At 36.3% G+C, this 24,031-nt stretch overlaps 2 protein-coding genes across 5 annotated transcripts in view; both read left to right on the forward strand.

Moving 5' to 3' along the window:
* BMP5 (bone morphogenetic protein 5) overlaps positions 1-24,031 on the forward strand; it is a 217,220-nt gene that overhangs the window by 146,896 nt on the left and 46,293 nt on the right. The gene's annotated exons all lie outside the window — the stretch shown is intronic.
* HMGCLL1 (3-hydroxy-3-methylglutaryl-CoA lyase like 1) overlaps positions 5,192-24,031 on the forward strand; it is a 323,420-nt gene continuing 304,580 nt past the window's right edge. Inside the window, exon 1 of one of the 3 annotated variants that reach the window (XM_066359175.1) lies at positions 5,192-5,302. In XM_066359175.1, the coding sequence (XP_066215272.1) occupies positions 5,279-5,302 (24 nt within the window). In that variant the 5' untranslated portion in view covers positions 5,192-5,278. The remainder of the gene's footprint in view (positions 5,303-24,031) is intronic. The other 2 variants (XM_066359177.1, XM_066359178.1) reach the window with 2 other exon arrangements.

Genomic DNA, 24,031 nt, shown 5'->3' on the forward strand with positions numbered 1-24,031 from the left:
GGAGAATATTATGAATAAAATACATTAGAAAAGTATTTGCTGTGTTTTGTACTTCAAGGGCTGATCTTGAGAAATAATGGGGGAGTAGAAAGACTACATTGCTTTTCACCTATCATCCTTCTGATTCTTGTCATTTCTGTCTCAGGTATCCAGAGGCTCATATACCTCAAAAGTACAGTTTAGACTTTCCTGCATGGGTTCCTGATACAAGAAACTCCTTTTGTCCATTTGCTCTACTATTTAAGCAACCAAATACAATATACTACTGGGTACTATTTTTATTTGGTCCTATTCTTACTATATTTATGTCTGGGAAGTGATCAGGGTGATGTTATTAGCTTAAAGTCTCATCCTAATGCAAGTAATGTGTTGGGCAAACAAGTGTGTTAGGCTTATATTTGCCTGATTGGTGCTCCCCTCAGGGCGGCAGATTGTAAATTGCGGATTGCCTGCTGCCATTGGGATGGGCCATTTTTGCTATTGTTTGCCAGAGAAAGGGTCACCCCACCCGGCCTGTTTGCTCATCAGCCCCAAGAGAGAGGGAGAAGCAGTTTGCCCTGCCCGCTTGCTTGTCTGCCATTGCAAGACTCTAATAATCGGAATGGCCCACCATCCTTCAGCTCCACCATTCCGAATCCAATGTGAACCTGCATGGCCACGGCCATGGCCACCAGCCTTACATAATATATTTCAGTTTCAACAGGTTCAGGATTCAATCTCTAGATACAAACCTGTAGCTACAATTTTAAAGAGATTAATTTAATAACAGGAATTACAGAAACTATTAAGTGAAGAAGATACTTTTGTATTGTATTGGTAGTCATATGGAGCTAATCACTGTACTTTCCTTGTCCAAGGATCAACTGTCAAGGGCTTATTCTCTGTAACATTGGCCTTAGATATCTGACTGCGTGGTTCCTCACGGAAGTCCCAGAAATGATATTTCATCTGATATCGTCTAGTAGCAACAATAACAATAACCTCTAAAATAGCAGTAGCAATGATAAACAATTGAGACTTGGTTAAACATTTCGTATGCCACATGAAACCATTGCTAAGGGAGTTCAATAAAAATGATTACCTTAGCAGCATTTATATAGCAAGGGAAGATACTGCATTTGCTGAAGACGGTATGAAGGCAACAGAAGAAGAGCAATAAGATAATAATAACCAGGCCATGCATCTTCACCAAGCATCTCGGGTAGTAGTTTAACATAAGTGAGTATCTTTTACAATAAAAAATGTTTTAAAATTTTTGACCAGAATAGTTCTGACTCACAAAAGGAATCAATTTAATTTCATCATATTTTTTCTCACCTGAATTTCAGCATATCTCACTGAATTGATAAACCAGAGCTGTAGATCTGATTCATATATTTGTTAGGCACTGACCTTAATTGTACTCTAAAATCTTTTGGTATGATTCCAACATCAGGAAATCATATATAAGTTCTTTGAATTTAAGGTTTAACTTTGAATATTTTAGAAGAAAATTTGTTATAATCAGAGAACTGTAACTTTTAAAGTATAACAGCTGGTTAAGTCTTTACACATTTAAGTATCAAGTTGATTGGATGATGTAGACAATTACTTTTTCATATGGTAAAGATGATAGATACATAATATACTTTTTTCTACAAAAGCTGATGGGAACTTCTTTGTAGAATCAGGAAGAGTGTGTCTGTGGAAAGGAATGTGTTACCTAGATTAGATATTTTGATTGTCCAGTATTTTCAAGGTAATTATTTAACCAAACATAGTTTTTCCTGAGCCAGTTTATCATTAACTGTATTTTTATTAGCTTTAGCCTAATGAGGATTAACAAACTTAATTAATATATTAATGTCTTCAATATTTTATATTTATTAAATATGTGTTTCTTATATTTAGGTCTCTGTATATCTTAAAGTATAAAACTGAAAGCTTCCTTAAGACAAAGATTGTGTATCATGTAGTATTAGCTCAGTTATGTTACACAGCTTTCCAAGTGCCAATGTAAGTATTATAGACATCACTGAAATAAATGAATAGACAAAAGAAAAGATGAATGAAACAATCCTATTTGGAGTTATTTTGTTTTTACTTTTCCCCCCTTATTAGGTTAAGGGCAGAGAGGTTTAAACTTTAGGATGTGTGTTACTGGAATAATTCCTTGAGCTTATTAGTGTTTAGATTTGTTGAGGTTGGGGGAATAGGGGTTCTGTAAACATTCCAAACCCAGAGTTAATTACTTACCTCTCAGTCTGTGATTTCTTTATACCATTTATATTGTTTCTTAGCATAAGACCCACAATACCCCAGATCCTTGCCTTCAAATGGCCCTTAATTATTAATGACCTTAGTAATGCCTTTAATCAAGTGCCATTATTTTATGCTAAGAGCTGTTTGACTCTCATCCTGGAGTATGAATGAGAATTTTGTTGTCTCTCACCCTATTTCAGTCAGTTGACCAACACCGGATTCCATACATTTTTCTGGAGGTCTTTTCCCCCTACAGCTCATTTTCTGTACTGTTCAAAACTTATGTTACAACTAATAGAAAATGACTCTTTCTTAGTCAAAAAAGGAACTTTTCTAGACAGAAAACTACAGATTAGGTTCATAGAAAATCAACTGTGTTGATGTAGGCTTGGAGAATGGACATTTAGAGATGCATGGCCCCTCTGAAATTCGGATCACATAATGGCACAGGTTTGTTTTATTTTGTTTTGTTTTTGGTGACAGAGACAGAGAGAAAGACAGATAGGGACAGACAGACAGGAAGGGAGAGAGATAAGAAGCATCAATTCTTCATTGCGGCACCTTAGTTCATTGATTTTTTTTTTCTCTCACATATGCCTTGACCAGGGGACTACAGCAGACCGAGTGACCCCTTGCTCAAGCCAGCAACCTTGGACTCAAACTGGTGAGCCTTGCTCAAGCCAGATGAGCCCATGCTCAAGCCGGCGACCTCTGGGTTTCGAACCTGGGTTCTCCATGTCCCAGTCCAATGTGATATTCACTGCACCACCACCTGGTCAGGCGTAAGAGAAAAATTAGATGAAGAGAGGTATAGTGAACAATGTCAGTGCTTCCCAAGAACCCTTATTACAGTTTTATATTTCCTCTCCTCAGTGAAATGCCTGGGCATTTAACTAAAACTAACAATCAACACAGCAGGTATGTAGTGTCCATGTGTCAAGTCCCTTGCCTCCGATGGGGCAGCTCTAAGGCAGTTCTAGCACCCAGGGAGCTCCTATGGGGTGGGCCACAGAGGTCTTCTGAGGATTTTGCCTGAGATTTCTCCCTTGCTTACTGTCTTTATTTCCTATTGCAGGTATAGTAAATTACTGCAAACTCAGTGTCTTAAAACTATACAAAATGAAAATCAGATGTCCAAAATTTTTTTTCTAAAGCTAATCAAGTGTTAGCAGTGCTCTGGTTCTTCTGAAGGCTCTAAGGAGGATTGTTTCCTTCTCTTTTCTACATTCTAGAAGTTGTCTTTATTTCTTGGCTTGCTGGCCCTTCCTTATCTTCAAAGCTAGCAAGTAGCATTTTTAAATTTTAGCTGTTGCCACTCCTCCCTCCCTCTTTCACTTTTAAGGGTTCTTGTGATTATATTGGGCCCACCTGGATAATCCAGTAGACTCTATGTCAAGATCATTAACTCAATCATAATGGTAGGGTTCTTTCTGCCATGTAAGGTAACATGTTCATAGGTTTGGGAGATTAGACTCTGACACTTTTCTGGAAGGAGGGTATTATTTTTTCTATCACACTTGGCATCTTCCCTCCTTTCATCCCTACACTCACACTAGCTTTCCCTAGTAGCATTTCTTCAATAAATCATTTGCACGGAAAGCATTGTCTAAGGAGATGTTTCTGGAGAATGTGACCAAATACTTGGCATTCGACAATAAAAATGACAAATATCTAGTAAAGCTAAACTCTGTAATTGATTCATGGAGGCTTTTGGTTTACATGTTTATCTCTCTCCTACTTATGGCTTCCCTGAAATGTTTAGGACCAACGTTAAAATAAAGAATCAAAACAAAATAGTGTTGGAAAACAGGAAATAGAGCTACCAGTGGACCAGAAAGTTTAAACGAACCCTGGAAGCTAAAAAACAGGTGGGATAGAATTCATGGGGAAAACAGAGCAGAAGGATCCAGGCCAAGATTCCAGAAGTAAGAGCAATCAATCCTGAGGTAGCCCATGAGAAACTTTAAGATCAATGACAATACAAAGACCAAGAGTGGGACTGGGGACTCTTCAGTGAAGTTAATTAATTAAGTAACTGCTTTAGAAATAGCTGAGCCTGGAGAGACCTATTCTCTTTCCCTCCTCCCCTGCCACACAGCCAGATGATCTGACCTGTCTTCGGGCTAGTACCTAAAACCTGTGTGGGCGGGGATTCTAGAATGACCATGTCTCAGAGAGAAATAGAGATTTAAAATAACTACATGTCTTTAAATCAGACACTGAGAAAATATTTTGAGAAAGAGAGAAGAAAGAAAAAAGCTCCACCTGGTAGTAAAACACAGTAAATTACTTAATCTCAAGATTAGAAGTCTCTTTAATTTGATTATTGAAGGGCTCCATATCCAAGCATTCTAGAATGGTACTGACCAGTGGACATGACCCCACTCTTTTTTTGTTTGTTTGTTTTTTGTTTTTTGTATTTTTCTGAAGCTGGAAACGGGGAGAGACAGTCAGACTCCTGCATGCGCCCAACCGAGATCCACCCGGCACGCCCACCAGGGGCTACACTCTGCCCACCAGGGGGCGATGCTCTGCCCCTCCGGGGCGTCACTCTGCCGCGACCAGAGCACTCTAGCGCCTGGGGCAGAGGGCAAGGAGCCATCCCCAGCGCCCGGGCCATCTTTGCTCCAATGGAGCCTTGACTGTGGGAGGGGAAGAGAGAGACAGAGAGGAAGGAGGGGGGGGGTGGAGAAGTAAATGGGCGCTTCTCCTATGTGCCCTGGCTGGGAATCGAACCCGGGTCCCCTGCACGCCAGGCCAACGCTCTACTGCTGAGCCAACTGGCCAGGGCTGACCCCACTCTTTAATAAACCAATAATTGGCTTTCTCATTTAAGTGAGAAGCTCTGAGAAAAAAGACAAACACAACCAGAGAAAAAATCCATGAATCAGCTTTGTACTTACTGCGTAAATATTAACTAAGAACTAAGATCAACACATTTTTGGAGAAAACACACACACACACACACACACACACACACACACACCACAGAAGGAAGGAAATATATCTACTAACTTGAGAGGAATCAAAACTGATTATGGAACCAAGAAAATTGGCTGGTGTAAGTATTTATATCCCAGCTTTATTTTTCATTTTTATTTAAAAAAAAATCTTTTCCATTCCTTTACTTTCAGTCTGTGTTGTTCCATCTAAAGAGGGTTTCTTGTAGGCAGCCTACATATCGGTCTTTTTTTTCTCTCTCTCCATTCAGCTACCCTAAATCATTTGAAGCATTTAACCCATTTACATTTAAAGTTATTATTGATTGGTGTGTAATTATTGCCATAATCATATTTCTCCTTCTCCTTCTCTCCTTCTCACTCCTCTTTCTCCTTTCTTTAATAGTCCTTGAAATACTGGTCTGGGTGATGATAAACTTCTTTTAGCTTTTTCTTGTCTGAGAGGCTCTCTGTATCTCCTTTGATTCTGAATGATAGCCTTACTCGGTAGAGTAATCTTAATTGTAGGCCCTTGCTTTGCATCACTTTGAAATATTTCCAGCCAATACCTCTGGCCTACAAATTTTCTGTTGAGAAATTATTTAACAGTCTTATGGGAGCTCCCTTGTACTATGTTTGTTTTGCTACTTTTATGCTTCTTTGTCTTTAACCTTTGCCATTTTAATTATGATGTTTTGGTGTGGGCCTCTTTGGTTTAATCTTGTTTGAGACGCTCTGCATTTCCTGGATTTGTATATCTATTTCTTTTGCCAGGTTGGGAAAGTTTTCATGCATTATTTCTTCCAGTAGGTTTTTAATCTCTCGCTTTCTCTCTTTTCCTTCTGGTATCCCTGTGATACAAATGTTACAGTTGATGTTGTCCCAGAGGGTTCCTGGCTTTGGGCCACCTGGTAGGAGCTACAAAGTGACCTGCAGCTGGTAGCTATCTATGCTTGATGTGGAAGCCCCTTGGGGAGGCTATGCTGTGAACTGAGGCCAACTACTACTAGTGCTTGGGGCCACTTACCGAGAGGTATAGGGTACACTGATGCCAGCTGTTTCTTGTTTGGGGTTTGGGGTTCTTTGAAAGACTTTAGGAAAGTTCGCAACATGGGCTAAAGCTGGTGGCTTGTGAGGAACAGCTGGTGAGAGGGTTGGGTGGGGTAGGGTCTCAGGGAATCATGGGGGTTGAGTGAGCAGTATTGCCAAGTTGGTGGATATGGTGTGTACCTGTGGGCTATGTGTGGGGGGTGCTCAACAAAGAAGGTGCATGCCAGCACTTTTGTCCCAAATATCGCTGCCCCTCCAGCCTTTGCACTGAAGCCAGACATTTCAGTTCCTCCTTGTATGCTCCTGGTGCTTTATGAACTGCTGTCCCTTTGCTGGATGGAGCTTAGGGCAAGAGTTTGTGATCAAATGAGATTTTAGCTAGGCCCTTTAAGAGAATACATGGGTCTACCACAGCCTTCTGTCTCACCAGGGTGGAATCCCCGCTAGTTTTCACAGTTAGATTTTGTGGGAACTCCTATTTCCTGCACTGGTATTCTAGGATCAGGGGCTCATTTTTGGAGTGGGACCCCTTGCTCCTCAGGGAGGGACCATATAGTCCTCCTGAATCTTAACCCCCACATGTGGATGCTGGGCCAGTCCATTTTGCATCTCCTCCCTTCCCACTGGCCTTGATATGGCTTCTTTATACCTTTAGCTACAGAACTTCAGCCCGTCTTTAGGTAGTTCTCAAGGATGGTTGTTTTACAATTTATTTGTAAGTTTGAAGTGGTAGTGGGAGGAGAAAAAATACAGCATTTACCTACTCTGTTATCTTGACCAGATTTCTCCACTATTTTTTTTCTATATTCTTTATGCATAAAAACGAACCACTTATCAAAACAAACAAAACCATAATTGAATTTCTGACCAGAATGCCAAGACAATAAAACTTAACTTAAAATGTGTATTTAACTGTTCCAGTGACCTAGTGCTGACACAAAATCTAGTAGCTTAAAACAACAATAATCATGTTATTATTATCCATCATGGTTCTGAGGATTGACCTGGCTCAGCTACTCTCTGGGTCTCTCATGTGGCTGCAATCAGATGGTGGCTGGGTCTTGAGTCTTCTATAAGGCTTCCTCACATTTCTGGTGGTTGATCCTGGCTGTCAGCTAGGTCCTCAGTGGGGCCTATTGGCTGGAACATCTACATATTACCTCGCCTTGTGATCTGGGTTTCTTTAGAGCACAATGGCTAGGTTCCAAGAACATCCCAAGAGAACCATGAGAAAGCTGTATTGTCTTTTTATGACCTACACTTGAAAGTCAAATAACATCACTTCTGCTCTTTTCACAAAAGTGTGAGATTCAAGGGGAGGGAACAAGCAAGCATTCCACATCTTGGTGAGAGGAGAGATCAATATCACATTGTAAGATGAGAGGTGGGAGATCTTATCTTGGAAAATATAATCTGCCACAGTCACCAATGCACTTGGGATGTAAGTGAAGAAGGGTAATGGAGTGTAATTTTGGTAAATTCCTCATCTTTTATTGTGACTAAGCAATAGATGCATTCTACATCAAAAAAGAGGAGTATAAGTCCATTATGTAAAATTGTAACCGCCACCTTGAACGATGCATACAGCAGGATTTGCCTGATCTGAAAGAGCATCTGGGGTAAAGAATGTGGCAGTGGATTTTTCTTTTTAAGTCTTCCAGTATTACTCTTAAAATGTTGTGTAAGTTTTAATTTATAGATAATAAAATATAATAAATTATATATACTTTTATTAATATAATATAGTTTTTAAAAATAAAACAAAAAATTAGACAAAGTCAATGTTAACAATGATGGTCATTTATTTAATCCAAATATTAATGGGGCACAAACCAAATGCTTGTCATTGTGCTAATGTAAGGAGATTTTAGTTATAGACATAGATCTAGAAAGACTGTTAACTTTTATTTGGCCTAATTCCTTAATTTTGCAGTGGGAAAATGTATCTAAAAAGAGATACATCCTTTGTCCAGGACCACACAATTTTTTGGTAGTAAAACTGTTATAGATGGACTTCTAAAGGTAGTTCCACCCCCACCCCACCCCCTCTTCAAGTTTCCCTTCCCTGAGTTATTTAATAAAACACTAATTTAGGTACTAATATTAAGAAAATTTGCAGATGAAATTAAGATTGTTAGTAAGGTGACCTCAAAACAGAAAAATTTTGGCCATCTGGATGGGCCCAGTGTAATCATGTGACCTGCTAAAGGCAGAAGGCGAAGACAGAAGAAGCAGAGAGAGTGATGCAGAAGCATGAGGCTGGAGGGGTGAAGCAGGAGGGGAGGTTAAGTGGGAGAAGGCCTTGACTGCTGCTGACTTTGAAGATGGAGGAAGGGGAGCACCAGCCAGAGAATGCATGCCCTTTAGATGCTGAAAACAATCACCAGGGGACAGCCAGCCAGGAAATGGGAAACTCAATCCTGCGACTGCAAGAAACAGCCTGAGTAACCTGCCAACAACTTGGATGACCCTGGAAGCAGATTCTTCCGTAGAGTTTCTTGTGAAGAGCCTATCCTGCTGACACTTTGATTACAGCCTATGAAGTGAAACTCTTGAGTCGGAACTGGGAGATAATAAATTTGTGTTGTTCTAAGCTGCTATATTTGTTATGGCAACAATAGAAAATGAATATAAACACTAAAATTGGAGCCAAGTTCTTCTTATACCTTGTTTTCTTTAAAGGAGGAAAAGCTAGAAGAGATAGTCTCTTTACTCAGATTGTTTATAATTTAGTTTGCCGTATACTTCCCTTATTTCAGTACCCCTCACAGCTTTTGGTAAACACTTGTTCTTTTTGCTCCTCTTTTGGCATCCAGCAAACTACTCAGTCTTCTCCCAAGTGTGAGTGTTTGGTCATTGTACCAAGTTGTTTTCTTATTTCCTCTTCTTTTCCAAATGGGAGGAGGGGAGATAGAGAGACAGACTTTCACATGCGCCTGGACCTGGATCCACCCAGCAACCCCCATCTTGGGCCAATGATCTGCCCATATGAGGCCATGCTCGCATCTGAGCTATTTTTAGCACCTGAGGCACAGGCTCCATGGAGCCATCCTCAGCACCCAGGGCCGATGCGCTTGGACCAATCAAGCCATGGCTGAGGGAGGTGGAGAGAGAGCAGAGAGAGAGAAGGGGAAGGGGAAAGGGTGGAGAAGCAGATGGTCTCTTCTCCTGTGTGCCTTGACTAGGAATTGAACACAAGACATCCATATGCCAGGCTGATGCTTTATCAGTAAGCCAACTGGCCAGGGCTCTAAGTTTGATTTAAGCTTTACCTTTGCAATTATGGCTGACATTCTTAAGAACAGAAAAGGCTATATTAGAGAATGAGATTTTTAGTCAATAGAATATTTCTCAAACAGGTTAACATTTTCCTTTGTGCAATTGGCATTTTTTAAACAGGGTCATGCTGCATAAATCACAGACAATGCAATATATACTACAGAACATTCTATTTTGGCATAATTTACAGACATCTCTACATTTTAGTAGTGTGACTGTGTATAAATGTGTAGCAATGAATATATAGTGTGATTTGAACTCATCAGTTTTCTAAATTTAAAAAATGTTGAAGCTAACTTGTTTAACAAGTCAAAATCTGTAAATTGTTGAAATTTTCACAATGATAATACTGTGTTTATATAAATAGAAGTAGCTATAGATTTTATTTAAAAGCTGAGTAAACACCATTTATAAATAATTTTTAAAAAGCTAACAATCTAAATATCAAAATAAATGCATGGGGCTCCACTATGTTTGCAAAGAACGTTGCATTTCCCAGCATTTAAAAATAACTTTATCTTCTGTTTCTTCACTTATAAGCTTTACTTTGTTAAACAGGCTACTCTATTCTTAGTCTATAATTATATTAATAATACATTTGTTATTCTTTCACAGGGAAGAAAGCTATGTGGAAAGTAGTTTTCAAAAAGCTAAATTAAAGTATGTGGTCCAAAAATCTGTACAAAGTAAGAGTTATTTTTTTCTTTCTGGTCCTAGGTCTTTTTTCTCATTCTTCCTCCTTCTGTTATAGAGTTCCTTAGGGATAGTTCAAAGGTAAAAGAGTGTCTGGTACTTCCTCCTAACTCTTAGTGATTTCATAGTCAGTCAAGTCATATGTTGCTTCAGTATTGATATCAGGTAATTTAATCATTAGAAGAGGAGTAAAATGTAATTCTTATGTTGTCAACATTCCCCTTGATTCTGATGCTTCTTTGACTGCAAATAGACTTCTTTCCTTTGAACTCTTCTCTCAAGGAACAAAGTAAGATATACATACAATTAAAAATGACTTCCTCCATTTGTAGCAGGGAAGGTTTCTATGGGAGTAAAGAGTTAAGAGTCTGCAGAATCTGTATTAACACATTTGGAATGGGTCCCAATCTGTAGAATAAAGAGTTCCAAAGTATTATGGGTCAGATTCTTATGTTTTTGTGTTTATTTCTACCTCCCTTACCCCACTCCTTATAAATCAAATAATTAAGATGGAATGAAATAATATTCTTTTTCCATGTTAAAAAAAATTTATTAGTTTCTTTTGTTTGTTTCTTTTTTGGTACTAAAAATGTCTTATTTTAAACTGGTTTGCTATCCACACATATACTTTAAGAATTAATATCATTTGTTATTCATTCTATATAGTTATATACATAACTAATACCTTGTGAAGGAATAAAGATGACTCATTATTTGCCATTTATTTCAGTATTCTCACCTAAAATGTATTTTCTTTAAATAATTTCTTTGAGTCAATAACCTATGTGATTTCTGGAGTATCACAAATAACATACTCATTGCTAAATTCATATATAAGCATTCTTTAAAGAATGAGACTGATTTTTAATTGTCAAATTATATTTCAGGATGAATATTAACAAAAAACTGCTTTTATGTACAGAATGGAGTTCTTTTCAGTAACGTTCTCAGTATAATTTTATACCCTTTAAGCACAAATTTTCTTCAGAAAAATAGACTAAGAGTATTGAATACCAAATGTGAACAATAAAATTGGTGGTCAAATTCATAATGCTCTTTGAGGTCAAAAATAAAAAGATGAAAATGATTTTCTTGGACTATTCCCAGAGGTATTTAGCACCATGGTTTTACATATGGAGATTCTCAAGGCTGACCCTACAGAGGGCCACATTAAATGGTTGTGCTTAATTTATGAGTTCTGTTGATTTAATCAATTTAAAGCAGCATATTTTAGTTTTTACATTATAGTCATTTTTTAGACAAGTGAAACTACAGAACTTATTCCCTTCTAAGAGTGTATATGCAATAAAATTTACCTCTCAATTTAGAACATATGCTTTTAATATAAACAAATATCATAGTTCTACATGGGTAAATAATTTAACTATTTAGAATTCATTTCATTCACTTTAGCTACAGACAGCCCACTAAATTACTTAAGTATAATAATAGCTCTTTCCCTTGATTGCTTTCTCCACATGCACATTTAAAAACAGAAATGTTGTAACATCGCATTTCCTAAAGTATTAATGTATAGAAAACTACTACCATAGGACATTAATAAGCTTGACATATATATTTAGAAAAGATTGAGTTAAAGAAGTTTACCCAGGTTTATTTACAGTAGGAATTCTCAGTGCCTTTTAACAGACGAGTGTGCATTTTGGATTTCTAGTAAGGAAATATTCATCACAGAAGAGCACTTGTCAATGGAACTCTTTTATCATAGAGACCTTTAAAATAGTGCTATTCTTTTGATTGCTTTTTGTGAAACACTAGTGTAAAGAATAATGAGTATGGTATATGACTAATTTATTCATTCGAAAAGGATTCTTATATCATCTCTTACAAGTTTAGATAATAGAACACAGTTTATGTCCTCATGGCTTTAGAGTGCATTGATTAAGACAAACACATAGCCTGACCAGGAGGTGGCACAGGACAGAGCCTCGGACTGGAATGCAGAGGACCCAGGTTCAAATCATGGAGGTTACCAGTTTTATTGCAGGCTTATCAGGCTTGAGCATGGGCTCACCAGCTTGAGTATGGGGTCATTAGCTTAAATGTGGGATCATAGACATGACCCATGGTCCCTGGCTTGAACCCAAGGTCTCTGGCTTGAAGCCCAAAGTCACTGGCTTGAGCAAGGGGCTACTTGCTCGGCTATAGCCCCACCAAGGATATATGAGAAAGCAATCAATGAACAACTAAGGTGCCACAACAAAAAATTGATGCTTCTCATCTTTCTCCTTTCCTGTCTGTCTGTCCCTATATATCCCTCTCTCTGTCTCTCTCTGTCTTTGTTGCAAAAACAAAACAAAACAACAAATACATGAAACTTTAAAAGTTATTGTAATAAAAAATGTTAATATTTAAAAATCTAATAAAACTTATACACTAAGGAGAGAAAGACCAGAAGAAAGATAGCTGGAGTCTGAGAAAGACAAGGGATATTCATACAATATTTGTTGTGTCTACTGACTCTCAAAATATTTGCCAGAAAAAAATGAAAGAAAGATGTTTCATGTATACAACTATGAAGTATTTTTTTCAAGGTTTGGAACTACAAAGCACCTAAAGTCATAACTGTACAGCTCATGTATTAGAAAGTAGTCATCCTTTTAAATTTATTTCCTTTCTGCTTAGAAATTAAATTACTTATACAGTCTGTGTAATATACTATTTAATAACTGTTATGTTGAATATTGAAAAACCAGAAAACATTTGCAGATTCTATGCAAATGATTAGAAGCTCAAGTTAAAGAAAGAACCAAATTATATAAACATTCAAAACAATTACCATACAAAAATGATATAAGAACACTGATTTGTATGACGAAGGACATGGAATTCTGATACTTATGCAATTAACCTGTTGCCTGATATGCCCTTCTCACCACATGTCAAGGGCAAGAAATCCAAATTTAATATTTCATGTGATGATAGAGTTTTAGACCATCAGTCTTCAAGCTTTTAAACATTGAGTACTCTTATCCTTATAATTTTGTGGCATAAACAAAGTATATTTACATAAAATGATATCTATAATATAACCGCTGGAATTAGAGAAAATAAACATTACACAGTACACAAAATATACATTTATAATGTGATAAAATGATGTGGAAAATAAGATTTGAAATATGTTGATAAATTGGAAATAATATATTTTAAGTAGATATTTTAATGAATTTTAATTTATTTTTAACTATTAATGGTATAAACTGATTTATGAATACTGATATTGCAGTAAGTGCAATGTAATTTAATTTTGTTTAATGTGTGTGATACAGCAATTTGAAGGTCTAATTTTAAGGGGTTTTTTTTTTTCAAGCTTGGTTTTGAAGCTGTCAGCTTGATAAGATAATGCAAAATGATACATAGATCCAAAATTTTTGCCGTAATTTGGCTAGTAAATTTCATGTTTCTGATGTCAATCACTTTTCCTGCAAACTGCTTTGAAGTTCCATCATTTTAACAATTTTAACAAATTGGTTTAAGTGCCCACTGAGAATTTTCATTGGGAACGTTTTTGAAGTACTGAAGTGAATTTTTTCACAAGTTTTTTGTTTCCAAACATATAATTTTTGAAGTTAATACACAGACTTTTTATACTACAAATACAAGTATAAAAATACACTACTTTTTATACTTGTAATGATGGAAATATTTTATAAAGCAAATTTTCAAAAATTCTCTCATGTTCTTTTATTTTATTTATTTATTTATTTTTTTGCATTTTTCTGAAGCTGGAAACAGGGAGAGACAGTCAGACAGACTCCCGCATGTGCCCGACCGGGATCCACCCGGCACGCCCACCATGGGGCGATGCTCTGCCCACCAGGGGGCGATGCTCTGCCCATCCTGGGCGTCGCCATGTGGCGACCAGAGCCACTCTAGCGCCTGAGGCAGAGGCCACAGAGCCATCCCCAGCGCCCGGGCCATCTTTGCTCCAATGGAGCCTCGGCTGCGGGAGGGGAAGAGAGAGACAGAGAGGAAGGCGCGGTGGAGGGGTGGAGAAGCAAATGGGCGCTTCTCCTGTGTGCCCTGGCCGGGTCTCATGTTCTTTTAAAAAGCATTATTTTTATCGTGAAGATCCCATAAAATGTGTTCCCCACCACCCACCCTACATATGTCTTTGGCAGTGTATACATGTTGGCCAGTTATCAGTACTGCAAAGGTACAGCAAATTTGAAACACTTGTCTTTTTTGTAAAACAATAAAAAAAAAAATAGAATTTATTCTTATATTCTCTCCTTTCATTGTTCATAATTTTAAAATTATGAAATATATATGTATACAAAAGTGAATTAAAATTTACATTAAAATTTAAAAACAATAAAAAGTATATATTTATATAGCCACAACCAAAGTGAAAGACTAGAACCTTATTAACTAGCAGTTCCTTATCTACTACTTTACCAGCCCTCTTTTAACATTGTTCTCCACCACCACTTGTTAATAACCATTATACTGAATTCACTTGCTTCCCCTCAGAATATGTGTGTGTGTGTATATATATATATATATATATAATAACATATATAATTTTAATAAATTATGGTATTTGGTTTTGCCTGTTTTTAACCATTATATAAATGGAATAATATATATTTTATTTGTGACTTCTTTTTCTCAACAGTATATTTTTGAGATTCTAATCTGTTGCTGCCTAGGATTGTAATTAATGCATTTTAGCTGCTATAATTATTGCACAGTGTTTTATTGAAGAAATACACCACCACTTATTTGTCCATTTCATTAATCAATTCATCTGCACTTCATTTTTACCCCACCACAAAATGCTACACTTTCCTAGACAAAAGCAGCTAAGAGTTTCCCAGTGTTTCTTAAGGGAAAATGTTGATAGGTTTCCATTAATCAAAACCCTGGCAACAAAATGTTTTCACTATCCTTTTCACAATTTCTCTAGATTGTTTAAGCTTTCCTTGGATAAACCAACTGATGAAGTTTTATACTGGCAAATATTTAAGTTACATGTTTGCATCTATTTTCTTATTCTTCACTAGTCTGGCATATGAATTATATGAGAACACTTTATTTCATCTCCTCACTCATCCATCCCCAAATATTCTGGGAAATGAAACTCCCAAACCTGATTTCATCTTTCTTATATATGGCTTCCTCAAATCAGACATTTTTATAACTTGGTGCTGTTTCCCTGAATATAGTTGATTGATACCAAGGAAGAACCCAAGATAAGCAACACAGATAGTAACCTCAGTAGATTAGTTTAAAGGTGAGACATGCCAAAATTTAACAGTTCTTTTCTCTGCATTTGGGTCCCAGAGAGTCTGTAAGCAGTTAAGCTCCAGACCTGTTGGCAGCCATCTTTCTCTCCATATGGACCAAAGGAGATGAAGCCTTTGGTTTCCAGAGAGAATTAGAAAAATTAAGCAATAAAGATAAAAGGAACAAAGTTATGATACATGCTACACCATGGATGAACCTGGAAGCCAGATACAGAAAGCAACACATTACATGATTCCATTTATATGAAATATCCAGAATAGGCAAATCCATATAGACAGAAAGTAGGTTATTTGGTGACTAGGGTGGAAGAAAAGGAGAATGGGTAGCCACTACTAATAGGCATGGGGTTCATTTTGGGGCATCAAAATATTCTGGAGGCCCTGGCTGGTTGGCTCAGTGGTAGAGTATTCGCCTGGTGTCAGGATATCCCAGGTTTGATTCCTGGTTAGGGCACATCTGCTTCTCCACCCCTCCCCCTCTTGCTTCCCCTCTCTCTCTTTTTCTCTTTCTCTTTCTCCCTCCCTTTTCACCTCCTACAACCATGGCTCGCTTGGAGTGAATTAGCCCTGGGTGATGAGGATGGCTCCATGGCCTCTGCCTCAGCACTCAGAAAAGCTTGGTTGCTAAGCAACGGAGTAACTCCCCAGATGGGCAGAGCATTGCCCCCATAGGAGGCAGGTGGATTCTGGTCAGCATGCTAGTAGGAGTCTGTCTCTTCCTCGCCACTTCTCACTTACTTAAAAAAAAAAGTCTGGAATTCGATAGTGGAGATGGTTGAACCCTGTGCATTCTCAAAAAAATGAACTTAATAGTATGGAAATTATATCTTGAGAAAACTTATTTAAAAAAATGAATGAAGCAGAGATTTTGGAGCAGAAAGATAAAGAGAGGTCTGCCTCATAGCAAACAAGTAGCTGGTTTTAGATATATCTAAGGCATAGGGGTTTTCTGATGTAGGGTACACCAGGATTGTGCCACAGACAGCTCATCAAATAGATTTAGTTTTCTTTCATTTCAAATGAAAGGTCTAACTCATGTTGTTTTTATTACCCTGATTTTGCAAATGAAGGCTCAGGCAGCTTATCTAAAATAAAAGAGAATGTACTTTACTCCATATCCTTATTGAAATTTACTTCGATTGCCCTCTTTAAAAATTTAGGCTTATTGTGAAGACATGTTTTTCCCATTTATTATTCATTGATAATTTCTCTTCCCATTTTCCAATGTAGATTGTTTTGTTCTTGGGTTTTCTTTCTTGCACTTTTTTTCCTGCTTGCATATTAATTAGTAATTCTCCATTCATATTCTTCACAAAAAGTACATGTTTTGGGGAATCACTTCTTAGAGCACATTCAAGATCAAGTAGCGGAAACCAACTGTAGCTAGTTTAAGTAGGAGTTACTATAAGAATATTATTGAATGCTTTGTATAGCCAGAAGTGGGAGGAATGTAGCCATTAGATCAAGGTACAAAGACCAAGAACTAGGAAGCTATTAGCTTTTCTGTGTGTACTTCTCTTGAGAAACAGACACTTTCTTTCTCTTTCTCTCTAGACCAGCTACCCCTGATCTGCAGTATACTGAGAACACAGATCGTATTCTAATTCTAAAGATTATACATTTCTTACCTTAAACCAGGTTTCTCTGTTTCTCCATTTTTGTGCTGTCAACATTTTTGACCAGATATTTATTTTGAGATATAGTTGACATATAACAGTATATTAGTTTCAGGTGTATAACATAATGATTGGATATTTGTATACATTGCAGAATGATCACTACAATATGTCTGGTTAACATTCATCATCAGGCATAGTTAAATTTTTTTCTCTCTTGTACTAAGAACTTTTAAAATGTACTCTCTTAGCTGTGTCCAAATATACAATACAGTATTATTAACTATACATATGCTGTACATTACATCCCCAGGACCTCTTTATTTAATAAGTAGTGGTTTTTACCTTTTGACTGCACCCATTTCTTCCACCCCCACCACTCTTCACCTCTGACAACCAACCATCTCTGTATCTGTGAGTTGTTTTGTTTTGTTCACACATTTCACATACCAGTGAGATCACATGGTGTTTGCCTTTCTCTGACTTATTTCACTTAGCAAAATTCCTCAAGGTCCATTCATCTTTGTTGTAAATTCAGGACTTCCTTTTTAATGGCTGAATAATATTCCATTATATATGTGTATCATATTTTCTTTAATTCATCCATCCATTAAGGTTTACTTAGGTTATTTCCATATCTTGGCTAGATAAATAGTGCTGCAATAAACATGATGTTGCAGATACATTCTTGAGTTAGTGTGTTCATTTCCTTTGGCTAAGTGTTCAGAAGTTGAATTGCTGGATCATATGGTAGTTCTATTTGTAATTTTTTTTAGTAACCTTCATATTTTTCCATAGTGCCTGTTCCATTTTACATGTCTCTCAACAGTACACAAAGGTTCCATTTTCTCCATATTCTCACCAATACTTTTTATTGCTGGTTTTTTAGATAATAGCCATTTCAGCAAGTGTGAGGTGACATCTCATGTATTTTAAATTAATTTTACTTCCAATTATAGTTGACATACAATATTATTAGCTTCAGGTGTACAACGTAATGAGCTGACATTTTTATACTTTACAAAGTGATGACCGCAGTGAGTCTAGCACCCATCTGACGCCATACTTAGTTATAACAATATTATTGACTGCGTTTCCTATGCTGTATTTTACATTCCCATGACTATGTTTATGGCAATTGGATCTTTTTAATCCTTTTCACCATCTTCACAACCCCACTCCCATCTGGTGGCCATCAGGTTGTTCTTTGTATCTATATGTTTATTTTATTTATTTTATTACATCTTCTTTATCCATTTGCTGTTGATCCTTAGCTTGTTTCCATATCTTAGCTATTTTAAATAAAGCAGCAATAAAAATAAGGGTGCTTTTGATCTGCATTTCCTGATGATTAATGATGTTGAGCACATTTATATGTACCTGTTAGCCATCTGTATGTCTTCTTTGGGAAAATGTTTATTCAGCTCCTTTTTTCTATTTTTATTCAAATTCTTTTTTCTATTGAATTGTATGAGTTCTTTATTTATTTTGGAAATTAACCTCTCATCAGGTATAATTTGCAATTATTTTAGCCCATTTCAATAGGTTGCCTTTTCATTTTGTTGATGGTTTCCTTTGATATGCAGTAACTTTTTAGTTTGATTTCCTAGTTGTTGATGTTTATTTTTATTTTGCTCTTTGTGTCAAATCCAAAAAATCACTGCCAAGATTAACGTTAAGAAGATTACTGCCTCTGCTTTCCCTAGGAGAAAATATTTAGAACCATTTAAAGGTTTGGTAGTAGGATATTAGTTATATAACTGTGGTTCATCATTTATCATTAATAGTTCTGTGCCTTAGAAGAATATGAAGCTCTGAAAATTAAGTTAAAAAAGCAAGTATTAAGAGAGTAAGTAGACTTTAAAAGGCTTAATATTTGGAAGGTAGACACCAAAACATTAATTGTGGCTATGTCTTGGTGGTGGAATTGCATGTCAGATTTTCTTTGTATTTTTCTACTTGTCTTTACAAGTCGTGTATTGGATTTTAAGCAGCATAAAGTTAATTTGGGAAGCTACATTAAAATGATATTTATTTAATTCTTTAGTAAAATATTATCCATTTCATCAGAAACATTGCTTGGGTTTTAAAAAAATATGTCAATCATCGACTAGTTTTAAGTGAGGTGTGACCTCTGTGTGATCATTTCTCAAGTGAGCAAGAAGGGGGCTAAGCTCCAAGTGAACAACTGGAATAAAAACAATAGAGTTCCTGAAATACTGCAAATTTATTTAGTCTGTGTCTGTGTGATACCTGAGTACTGTCAGTTCTGTCAAATCAGACAATCCAGGAGCCAAACTCAATAAAATGTAAAAATCAGCCCCGAGAGGTTTTTGACAGTTGTGAAATCTAACCTGAAATTTCCCTATTGTTCTATGTTTGACAATAGCCTAAGGAAATAAAAAAAAGTTGGATTACATATTTATTTTTCAAAACAAGAAGAGTCTGTTAGATTAATTTTTAAATGTTAGTATAGGCCTCATTGTACCTATTTTTCTTTCTTATTTATTAATTTATATATATATATATATGCATATATATATAAAGAAAGTTCTAGCTTTTTTCATGTTATCAGTGCTCCTTAGGGGAAAACATTCAAAATATGCTTTAAAAACCCCAATATATATGAAAATAAAATCAGTGTTCCTTACCATAGCCTCCAAGGTCCATGATTAGTTTTTTCTCATCATTAAGTTTTATACCACGGACATTAGTTTTAGGGAGGTCTTCTTTGACCAGGTCCCTTATTTAAAGCAGCTGCACACACACCCCAGGCACTCTCAGTTGGCATCTCACTTGGTTTTGTTGTTATTCTAGCATCAGTCATTAGTTGAAATTAACTTTGCTTCTGCTTGTCTCTTTTCAGTGGGATTTGTAATTTCTTATGAGACTATAGAGTTACTTACATTGTTTGGTCCACATTTGTATACCCAATGCCTAGAACTCTGGCTAGCACTTAACAGATTCTAAATAATATTTACTGAATAAATAAATCAATAATATTTTCTAAACAAATGATATTTAAAGATATCAATAACAAGTATAAAATTTTTCATGGGATATTGTATTTATGTTGATAATTTTCCTTAAAAATATTATTAGTAAGCCCTGGCTGGTTGGCTCAGTGGTAGAGGGTCAACCTGGCGTGCAGGAATCCCAGGTTCGATTCCCGGCCAGGAAACACAGGAGAAGCACCCATCTGCTTCTTCACTCCTCCCCCTCTCCTTCCTCTCTGTCTCTCTCTTCCCCTCCCGCAGCCAAGGCTCCATTGGAGCAAAGTTGGCCGGAGCACTGAGGATGGCTCTATGCTCTGCCTCAGGCACTAGAATGGCTCTGGTTGCAACAGAACAATACCCCAGATGGGCAGAGCATCGCCCCCTGGTGGGCATGCTGGGTGGATCCTGGTCGGGCACATGCGGGAGTCTGTCTGACTGCCTCCCAGTTTCCAACTTCAGAAAAATACAAAAAATACAAAAAAATATTAATAATATTGATGCGTAAGAAGAGAAATAAGAAAAACAAATTTAACAATAAAAATTAACTTCCTAAGTTAATACATTTTAAAAATATTTTCAAAATTAAATCTTTTTTCATTATTTGTTTAAACTTTTGGCATTTTCTCTGTATTAGTATCTCTCCTTGGACAAATTATTGAAAATCTATATTAAATAATGTGTGTGTGTGTTGTTTTGAGCCTTCATTTCTGATAATACAACTGTTTTATTTGGACAGATGGGAGATTTCCTTTTTGTATTTCGGCCACATTCAGCCCTGCTTTGTTATTCTTTGAAATTCTGAGGATGTTTTACACACGTTTACAAAAGAGAAACATTTTGGCCTCTGATAAACGAATGACAAACATGATATAAACGTTTGGGGAAGATTCTTTAGGATCTGTGCAGGAGACCTGCACATCTGTTTCCAGCTGTGCAGCTAGCTACTCAGAACAGAAATGACTAATCCCCATTTGGCCAAAATCAGTAATTATTTTACTGTTGATCTGAAGATCAAAGGTTATTCCCAGGAAGTAAGGATAGGGCAATGGACTTTGCTATCTAACAACAGTGGAGATTTATGCAAGCAATCATTTGGTTCATGGCTTGAACATTAACCTGGTGCTAATGCATATGGATGACAGCAGAAATGTAAACAGTCTTGATGTGATATTAATTATAATTGGCTAAAAGTAAATTAATCTACTGGTTTTAAATCATCTTTACCCTTTTGCCTGGCCTCACATCCTGACCCCAAATGTTAGGAATATCTACAACTACTATGTCATACTTTTAAAAGAAAGTATATAACTATAAATCCTTACTATCATTCAGAACTCTTTTTGACCCTCTCCTCATTAAAATAATTTCACATTGAAAACATTTACTTTAAATAACTTCCAAAGGTGAGGACAGTCTAATTCTACTTGTATATTCATGAGAAGTCTCAAAACTGTGTGTTCAATATTATTTTTTCATCAGGAAGCATATTATTCTTTATCATCAGTTTGTGAGATGTATTCTACCTTTTCATTGTTCTCTGATATCAAGCCAGACCATCATGAAGAGGAATGATTAAGTGAGAAATAATTAAATTTTAAAAGATCATACTTCATATGTGTATACTGAACTCCTCTTAAATTCAATGGGAATTTTGCAGCCAATGTAAACATTGAAAATGACATACCATTGAGTTTTTTCACTTTAATAAATTGGATTCATGTATTCATGTATTCATGTTTTAGTTTGTTATGCCTGAAAAAAAGACGATTTGTTTTTCCTAAAGTTTTACTGTGTATTATTTAAAAATTTATTTTCCAAATACAGTGGTACCTTGAGATACAAATTTAATTCATTCTGTAACTGAGCTCGTAAGTCAGTCAATTCTTATATCAAACTGCCAGTACTGGACCTGTGAGCCAACGCGCCAACTAGCAGCAGCATCCTGAATCACGACTCATATCTCGGAATTTCACTCGAATCTCGAACAAAAGTATGGACTGAGTTGCAGCTCATATCTTAAAAAAAATTGTTGCTCTGTTTGTATTTCAAGGTACCACTGTAGTGAAATTGCTCTTAAGTGTGTATTTGAAATATATATAAATTTTAAGTGAGGGGGGGGATAGTGAGACAGACTCTTGCATGCACCCTGACTGGGATCACCTAGCAACCCCTGTCTTGAGCCAATGCTCAAATCAACTGAGCTATTTTTAGAACCTGAGGCTGACACTCAGACCAGACCAGCTATCCTCAGTACCCCGGGTCAACACTGGAGCCAATTGAGGTACTGGCTGCGAGAGGGGAAAAGGAAGAGGAGGGGGAGGGGAAGAGAAGCAGATGGTTGCTTCTCCTCTGTTCCCCAATTAGTTATCAAACCCAGGATATCCAGACGTGGAGCCAACATTCTATCCACTGAGCAATATATATTTGAAATATATTTAACTATCCTAGAACTAATTCCAGTAGTATTTATTTTTCATAGCTCTATCTCTTATTATAGATTCTCTTTTGAAATGAAATACTCTCATAGTCAGCATTAATCTTGGCATATGTAAAATGTTCAAAGTAACAATCCATAGAATGGGTATTTATCAGCATTATAACTAGCTAGAATTTTTATCTACTTATTAGAATTACAAAACAAATCTAAAGTCCTCTCCTCTCTATTACTAGTTTTTAAAAATTGCTAGCTTTATTATTTAAACGAAAATGTCATTTATTGATGAAATAAGTAGGGAGCAGTAAAAGATGGCCACACAGTTAATTCTCCGTTGTGGTTCATCAATTCAACCATAGCTTCTGTTCCAAGAAGGTCTGAGATTTAGTGTTACAAGGATTTCTAGCTACTTTCAGGCATTTTTGGCTCTTGTTTTAGAAAGTGCTACCAGGTAAATGGACAGTTAAATACTAACTTTGTAAGCATTAATGACATTTAGATATATTTGGTATTTATTTTTCTTGGAGTTTTCCTTTTAAGCTAAAGATGTTAAATATTATTATTATGGGTTTTTGTCATTGTAAAAGCTTACATAGTCCTATGAGTACTTTCTCATTTGCTTGTTGGCAGTAAAGATATTGGAGAGACCAGTTTTATAATCAGTAGTTTAAATTTCAGTGGATAGCGTTTATTTAAATATTAGCATGCAGTCATGGAAACACCCTCTTTGATTGGATAGTCATGAATATATCATATTTAGGGGGCCATTATCCCTGCACTATTTCTCTTGGTATTACTTGTTACAGATGATCGAAAATATGTTGGTTCTTTTCCAGACACAGATGCTTAGTAGCAGATCTTAACTAAATATAACATGTATTTTATAGTCCATAATTTGGTTCTTAGACCTGCTTTTAAAATTCTAAATAACCATGTTAGACTGAAAAAAAAATTTTTTTATTTTACCATTTTAGTTGATTACATAAAAAGGTGACTATGTCTTGACTTCAGCTGCTTTTCAATTGTTCTTGCGCCATATTCTCACCATAGCTATGTTTCACCTCAAAGATTTATTAGCATCTCGGACATTTTATTATAAATGTTATCAAATAGGTGTTCTATGAAAATAAATATAGCAAGCCATTCTCTTTGCTGTATCTCTTTAGTTCTCCAGATAAAGGGTGTTAAGAAGACATAGAGAGAAGTGATGGAGTTCACAGGGCTCAGTGATATTTCCCTAGGTGTTATATGGATCACCACATACTTGAGGACACCAGACACTTATTGTAGGTGCATAGGTCCAAATTTTTCCCAAAACACCTGTAATTAACTCCATGTAACATGAAATAGATCCATATTAGTTGGCTTATAAAATAACCAGTCTATTAATATTATATTTAGCCCTTATATGGTCTAATACAGTTACTTCCTACCTTTTTCATCTTATGGCACACATGAACTAATTACTAAAATTCTATGCCATATCAAAATTTTTTTAAAATTTTTTCTG

This window comes from Saccopteryx leptura, chromosome 1, assembly GCF_036850995.1.
Source record: "Saccopteryx leptura isolate mSacLep1 chromosome 1, mSacLep1_pri_phased_curated, whole genome shotgun sequence".
Lineage (NCBI taxonomy): Eukaryota > Metazoa > Chordata > Mammalia > Chiroptera > Emballonuridae > Saccopteryx > Saccopteryx leptura.